Source organism: Myotis brandtii, unplaced genomic scaffold (assembly GCF_000412655.1).
Source record: "Myotis brandtii unplaced genomic scaffold, ASM41265v1 scaffold520, whole genome shotgun sequence".
NCBI lineage: Eukaryota > Metazoa > Chordata > Mammalia > Chiroptera > Vespertilionidae > Myotis > Myotis brandtii.
The window spans coordinates 744,608-752,671 of NW_005369827.1; the positions used below are offsets into that span (position 1 = coordinate 744,608).

The window sequence follows — 8,064 nt, forward strand, 5'->3', positions numbered from 1 at the left end:
AGGAGGAGGAGGAGGAGATAGGTAATAAAGAAAGCCACAGTCTTCTGTATAGCTTGCACAGAACTGAATTTGAGGCTGACAACTACTTACGTTACTGCTTCTGGAGGAAATGAGAATTTCACATTAGAGTTTCACTTTTGAAATTACCAAGTGATTCTTCATTTCAAACAGTGGTGATTGTGCAAAACACAGACACAGAGTGCACATGCACCATGGAAATACCAAAACTGAAGATTAATGATCAGGTTTAAAACAGCGGTGTTTTTCAATGTTTTAGAACCACAAATGCTTAAAACCGCAAAGAGAAAAAAACAATTCAGGAAATGAAATTGTTGGTAAGGTTGAGTAACTGCAGAGCTCTGATTTCAGTCTGTACCACACTGCTACGCCTCCACATTGTGACAACCTTTCCTTCCTAAGTAATTCTATTCACACCCCCTGTCCCTTTCTTTCCCTTTACCCTACAGCCCCACACTCCCCATGCCTTATCCCTGATGGCAGCAGAAGAGTTAGAGAAATCACAGCATCCTGATCCAACGCAACACAAACTAAAAATCTAAGCTTTTGGAAAAAAATTTTCATCAGAATGAGAGTCATTTTACTCATACCTTTTTAGTATTACCTCTAATGTGAGCAGCCATCTTGTGTATAAACATCTAAAAGACAAAGGTCACCAATCTGGCCTTATACTTTACAGAATGTGACTTCACCTTAGTCTTCAATTAACACTCTCTGTTTAGTATTCCAGGTCTTCAAAGATTTAAAAAACTGTTGAAGAACAAGTCCAGTGGCTAGTCATATTCCCAAATAAGGAATCTAAACAGCAGAATAAACAGGAAAAGGCATAAAATTTTAAATTTACTTTTGCAATCTTGGCAAAGAGAAGGCCTTCCAAGCAAAACATCAAGGCTAGAGACCATCCATAAAAACAGATTTGACTACATAAAAATAAAACAAAAGATGCCATAAACAGCCCTAGCTGGTTTGGCTCAGCGGATAGAGCGTCGGCCTGCGGACTGAAGGGTCCCAGGTTTGATTCTAGTCAAGGGCATGTACCTGGGTTTCGGGCACATCCCCAGTAGGGGGCGTGCAGGAGGCAACTGAATCAATGTTTCTATCTCGATGTTTCTAACTCTCTCTCCCTCTCTCTCTCCCTTCCTCTCTGTAAAAAATCAATAGAATATATTTTTTAAAAAAAGATGCCATAAACAAAGTTAAAATACAAGCAACTAATTTGAAAATATCTACAAACATCTATGTATACTAACAAAAGGGTAATATGCTAATTAAACCAGACGTCTTCCGGACAAAGCCACAGCTGTGAGGGCTGAGGGCCGACAGCGCGGGCTGGTCTGGGGGCGCAGCCCCTTTCGCATAGGCGCTGCGGGGGGTGCGGGAGAGGTTGCAGCGCGAGTCCAGTCTGGTCCCACCACCCGCACTGCGGCCCCTTCTTCCGCAGAGGTGGCAGCGGAAGAGGCCGCAGCGCCTCGGTCCTGAAGCCTCCACAGAGGCTGAATGGGTGCAACCACGGTGCCTCAACCTCTCACAGCCCCTCCCCCAGCTGGCCTGGCCCCAGACTGCCCCACCCCCCGACCAGTGGACCAGGGACGGGGCCAGCACTAAGAAGCAAGGGCCAAGGGCCGGCAGCCATGTCAGCCAGCAGAGGCAGGAGCAGCAGGGTGATGGGGATGGCGCCTTCCCCTGATCAGCCCAGTCGCCTCCTGCAGAGGGAGGCTAGACTGCAGCTTAGACCCACTCAGAGTGGACCTAAGTCGTCAGTAGGACATCCCCTGAGGGCTCCTGGACTGTGAGAGAGGACAGGCTGGGCTGAGGGACCCCCACCCAGTGCACGAATTTTCATGCACCAGACCTCTAGTATATATATATAAGGCTAATATGCAAAGTGTCCCCTCAGGGGTTCGACCAGGAGACTGGGAGTTCGATCGTTTGCTATGACGTTTGCTGACCACCAAGGGGCGGCGTGGAACAAAGGGAGGCTCCAGCGAGCAACCAGAAAGCCCTGATCAGCCCAGATCACCGGCCAGGCCTAGGGACCCTACCTGTGCACAAATTTCATGCACCGGGCCTCTACTGCTATATATAAAAGGGTTCCTACAAATCAAAAAATAACCCAATAAAAAATAAATAAAAGCTACTAATTGGCAAATTACTAGTATAAAAGAAATGTAAATATCCAACAGACATAAAAAAGATGCTCAACTTCACAAATAATAAACAGATAAGTTAAAACTGGATTATTTTTCTATAAGTTTTAAAAGACTGATAATGCCCAAACTTGTCATGAATGTGGGAAAACACATGCTCACACACTACAAATGCTGATAAAAGTAAAAATTGGTGCAGCCTTTTCAGAAGACAATCCAGCAATATTATCAAAATTAGCCCTAAACGGTTTGGCTCAGTGGATAGAGCGTCGGCCTGTGGACTGAAGGGTCCCAGGTTCGATTCTGGTCAAGGGCATGTACCTTGGTTGTGGGCACATCCCCAGTAGGAGGTGTGCAGGAGGCAGCTGATCAATGTTTCTCTCTCATTGATTCTAACTCTCTATCCTTCTCCCTTCCTCTCTGTAAAAAATCAATAAAATATATTTTTAAAAAATATATTATCAAAATTATAAATGTGCACACCCTTTGCCTCAATATTCCATTTCTAAAAGAAATGGTAAAAGAAATAAAAAAACTTTTATTTGGTGAAACCAAGAGTTAATAATTAACTTCTTACTTCTTTCTTCTTACTTCTTAATTGAACAAACAGGTCAGTTCAAAGAATGCAAAAAAATGTAGGCAAAGATCACATAAAGTGAAAACAAATTTTAGCAGAGACAGCTAGTAAGTTTTTCATGATTTTACTTACAGCTATTGGACACAGATTTATCTCTTTTGATGAACATACATAGTAAACAGGGTAAATATAATGATACATCTCCATTTTGTAGATGAGTAAGTGGAACTGTAAGTCAAACACACACAGGCGTTTGTGTTTTGCCACTTATTACTGATGAATTACTTGATTTCTCTGCCCCTTTGTTTCCTCTGTTGCCACCTGCCTCAGTGGATCCCTATGGGAATTAAAGGTGGCCCACCAAAACCTCCAGAATGAAACCTGGTCCTCCTATTCCAAATCTTTTTCATAGTTTTCCACTTGACCATGCCTGCCCCTTCACAGTTGTCCTGTAATTCTAAGGATCCACACAAAAGTAGCCATCCCCCTACAATTAGGAACATTGCCTTTCCTTCTGATTATTTCTGATACATTTGATCCTGTATGCTTACAGACAGGCACTGTGCCAGGGACTTAAGATGGGAACAGGAAATGGCACTCGTGGAGCTACCTGGGAGACAAATTAGTATATAAAGAATTAAATATGGAACAGTCCTAAGAGCTAATCACAAGACTAAGAGCATCAGAAGCACCTGACACAGAGTGCCTCAGGGATAGCTTCTCAAAAAAAACAACACCAAGAAATCAGTATGGAGGTTTCTCAAAAAATAAAACAGAACTACCATATGGCCTGGCAATCCCACTTCTGGGTGTTTATCCAAAGAAATCCAAAGCGCTAATTCAAAAAGATATATGCACCCCTATATTCATTGCAGCTATATTTATAATAGGCAAGATATGGAAAGCATGAAAGTGTCCATAGATAGCTAACTGGATAAAGATGTGGTACATATATAAAATGAAATATTACTTGGCTATAAAAAAGAATGAAATTTTACCACTGCAACAACATGGATGGACCTAGAGAATATTATGCTAAATGAAACAAATAAAACAAACAAACTCACAGATATAGAGAACAAACGATGCTTGCCAAGTGGAAGAGGGTACTGGGGGGCTGCGTGAAAAAGGTGAGGGGACTAAGAAGTTCAAATCAGCAGTTACAAAATAGTCATAGGGATGTAAAGTACAGCATAGGGAACAGGGAATACAGTCAATAATATTGTATTGTATGGTTTCAGGTGGGTACTTGACTTATTGGGGGAACCATTTAAGTTATACAAATGTCTAACCACTATGCTATATACCTGAAACCAATATAATACTACATGCCAATTATAATAGAGAAAAAAAAATTTTTTTATTTAAAAAAAAAAGAAAAAAGGAGCCCTAGCTGGTTTGGCTCAGTGGATAGAGGGTCGGCCTGCGGACTGAAGGATCCCAGGCTGGATTCCGGTCAAGGGCACATGCCTGGGTTGCAGGCTCGATCCCCAGTAGGGGATGTGCAGGAGGCAGCGGATCAATGATTCTCTCTCATCATTGATGTTTCTCTCTCTCCCCCTCTCCCTTCTTTTCTAAAATCAATAAAAATGTATTTTTTTTAAAAAATGGAACCAAGGAACTTGCCCTGGGTCCTAAAATGATTACAAGAGACTTTTGATAGTCACAGAAATCTAAATTTAAATACAATGCTGTAAGTTCCATAAAGCAGGCTTGTCTATCTTACTCACCACTGTATCTCAGGCACAGGGTCGGCACCTCAGATGACTAAACGCTTAATTAATATTCAATGAACACATGAGCAGTTATTCCTGAGGTCACTGACCTTCACACCTGGGCTCAGAGATATTCTTAATTATGTAAAATAAAATTCATGGTAGATTTGTTTTTAAAGATTGTATATTAAAAGAATCTTTCATTAGGATTAAATTTTGCTGTGATTTTACCAATTGCTTTAAGAAATTTTAAGTATTAAACTAACACTTATTGTGTATTATTTCTGAAGTAAATTATTAAAGTTGACTTATAATTGATCCCTATAATATGGACTCTTGTCATATTACCATATTGTGGCTACAAAAACCAAAATACTTTCACTTTTAGTAGGATACTTCCTCTTCTTAAAATTTGTTTTTAGCCAAAGAAGGTGTTTTGTTTGTTTTTTTAGAACATCAGAAATATCTCTTTATATAATCACTATTAATGATAAGTAAAGTCAAACACAGGCCTCAAGAACTTACCTAAGGAAGATACCGGAGAGTGAAAAAAGAAGTGCAGTTTGAATAATCTTTGAACAATAACAGTTTCAAGCTAAAAATAATTTTAAGTGCCTGCATCAACTTTCTCCATTCAATCATTTATTTATTCATTCACTAAATATTTAGTGAGAATCTTCTATGGGCCAAGAACTATTCTTTGTGCTTAGAATAAACAAAACAGGCAAAAATCTCTGTTCTCATGGAGCTTTCATTCTATTTTCTGCTTTTGGTCTTTCTGCCTTTAGAAAGTGAGGCAGAACATAGGAAATAAAGAACAGACCAAATAAAGCACAGCAGGGGCCCGGGAATGGGGACTGGATGATTCTGGGAAACACAGTGCATAGAAACTGCTTCCCCTGCTTGCTCTGTCATCCATTCAGTATACCTCAGAGGCAGCTCCCAACATAACGAAAGACCCATTTTCATTCTTACGTGTGTCAAGATAGAGGTGTAAGAGTCGGAAGTTATAATATTTATATCATGAGCCTTAAACTACTCTTTCAATGAAATACTGTATCACAAAAAGTTTTCAGGTACCTGATCAAAAAATATAAAACACTGGCAAAATTAAACAGAAAATGTTTATCTAATTTAGGTTTAAAATAAATAAGTTCTTCAAACCTCCTTGGGATAACTGAAGCATTTGAAACTGTTTATGCCCTATCTAATGGTTTATTTCAGCATTTTGAAATTTTCATCAGGGATAATGTACTGTGATTACGGTTTTTATTCATCAAGAAATCAAATTTTACAACTGACTCCTGGATCTTAAAAAATCATATTTAAACTACTCAAATAAATGTTGATTTTTTTTTCAATCCTCACCCAAGGATATTTATTTTAATTGATTTTTAGAGAGAGGAAGGGAAAAGGAGAAAAACATGAATCAGTTGCCTCCAATACATGCCCCAACCAGGGATCAATCCCACAACCTGGGTATGTGCCCTGACCAGAAATCGAAACCGCGAACCAACTGAACTACACAGGCCAGGGCTTAACATTGAAATTAAGTTCACATCAAAAATACACCTACAACCTAATAGAGTAAATACTGTATTTCTCTAGACTAATTATTCATTGTCATTAAATGTTCAACAACTCAGACATAAAGTCATGCAGAAAGGGTTAGAGGTGTTTTTATACCAATAAGTTTTACATTCTAGTTCATTTCTTTTTTTTGGAATTACAAAGTTTATTTGTACTTATTCATTCATTACTGAAAACGTGCCACGTGCCAGGCACTATACAGCAATTGCCTATCCTAGTGGCCCCTATCTTTGCCGAGCTTATATGCTAGTATAGAAAGTTATCAGTAACAGGTTGCCTATCTATTAAAAATATGCCAACCTGTGTGCCAAGGAGGCAAAGTAGGCAGTCTTTTCACCAACCATACCAGTCATTTTTATAGAGGTCTGCATTCCGGACCTCCTCTGAGCTCCATCATGTAGCATCTACTCCTACTCAATACATCTCTGTCCAAACTCCCAAAGGTCCCTCCAACTCCTAACATCCAAAACTAAGTTCATATTCCTCCAAGACATGTTTCTCTTCCCTTATTCCCAACCTCATGCATAGTACAATCATTCACCCAAAACAGAAAATAAGCACTGTTTTTCCTCCTCGCTCTGACCCTCCACCTAATCATCCTATCTAACCTATGTCCCAAATACTGCTGTCCTCTTCCCTCTATTTCCATTGCCCCTGCCCTGATTCAAGGCTTCATTTGTTTATTTATGTATGTATGTATGTATGTATTTATTTATTTACCAAATCCTTATATAAATTATTTAAGCGCCTTTAAAAAATTAACTTATGGCCTTAACCAGTTTGGCTCAGTGGATAGAGCATTGGCCTGCGGACTGAAGGGTCCCAGGTTCGATTCTGGTCAAGGGCAGCTGATCAATGTTTCTCTCTCATCGATGTTTCTAACTCTCTATCCCTCTCCCTTACTCTATGTAAAAAAATCAATAAAATATATTTTAAAAAATAAGTCATATGTTTTAAAAAAAAATTAACTTATGCCCTAGCTGGTTGGGCTTAGTGCAGTGATGGCGAACCTATGACACGCGTGTCAGAGGTGACACGCGAACTCATTTTTTTGGTTGATTTTTCTTTGTTAAATGGCATTTAAATGTATAAAATAAATATCAAAAATATAAGTCTTTGTTTTACTATGGTTGCAAAGGATCAAAAAATTTCTATATGTGACACAGCACCAGAGTTAAGTTAGGGTTTTTCAAAATGCTGACACGCCGAGCTCAAAAGGTTCGCCATCACTGGCTTAGTGGATAGAGTATTGGCCTTCGAACTGAAGGGGCCCAGGTTCAATTCGGGTCAAAGACTTATGCCCAGGGTGTGGGCTCCATCCCCAGTAGGTGTCATGCAGGAGGCAGCCAATCAATGATTCTCTCTCATCATTGATGTTTCTATCTCTCTTCCCTTCCTCTCTGAAATCAATAAAAATATTTTTTAAATTAACTTACTTAATTCACAAAACAACCCTATGAAATTTTTAACCTCAATTTACAGATGAGAAAATTAAGAATGCCAACAATACGTTCTCTAGTAAAAGTTTTGAAATTTAAGTTGCTCCTAAATGTAAGCAAAAAGACTTCTTGCATTTTCCTACCCTAAGGTGTAACTAACAATTCTACAACACTGTCAGAGAGAAACAATGCCCATCAAGTGGCCCAAATGCGATTTTAATAAACATATGCCAAGACAAAGTACCAGACTTCTCCAAGTACTCAGAAAAACTATTTTTCAAAAGTCTGCTATCTAAGGACTTAAACGTAAGACAGGAAACCATAAAAATCTTAGAAAAATCCATAGGCAGCAAAATATCAGACATGTCGAAGCAATTTCTCCACCGATATGGCTCCTAGGGCAGGGGTGGGCAACCTTTTTGTGAGTGCGTGCCAAAACCAGCAAAATCTCTGACTCAAAATTCTTCTGCGTGCCAACCCTAATTTTTTGAGAACATGTTATGCCTACTTGATATCTCTTAAGGTGTACGTATGTGGAAAACCTTGAAGAAATAATAAAATTCATTCGAGCGACAAAA

At 39.3% G+C, this 8,064-nt stretch overlaps 1 protein-coding gene across 4 annotated transcripts in view; it reads right to left on the minus strand.

Moving 5' to 3' along the window:
* Positions 1-8,064, minus strand: part of RFC1 (replication factor C (activator 1) 1, 145kDa) — a 75,954-nt gene that overhangs the window by 59,360 nt on the left and 8,530 nt on the right. The window contains exon 1 of one of the 4 annotated variants that reach the window (XM_014548674.1): positions 711-816. The exons of 1 other annotated variant lie outside the window; for it this stretch is intronic. Coding sequence is in view for 1 of the 3 variants with exons in the window: in XM_014548671.1 (XP_014404157.1) it covers positions 609-641 (33 nt within the window). In the remaining 2 variants the exon portion in view is untranslated. Of the gene's footprint in view, positions 1-608; positions 817-8,064 lie in introns of those variants that run through there. 2 more of the 4 variants (XM_014548673.1, XM_014548671.1) reach the window with 2 other exon arrangements.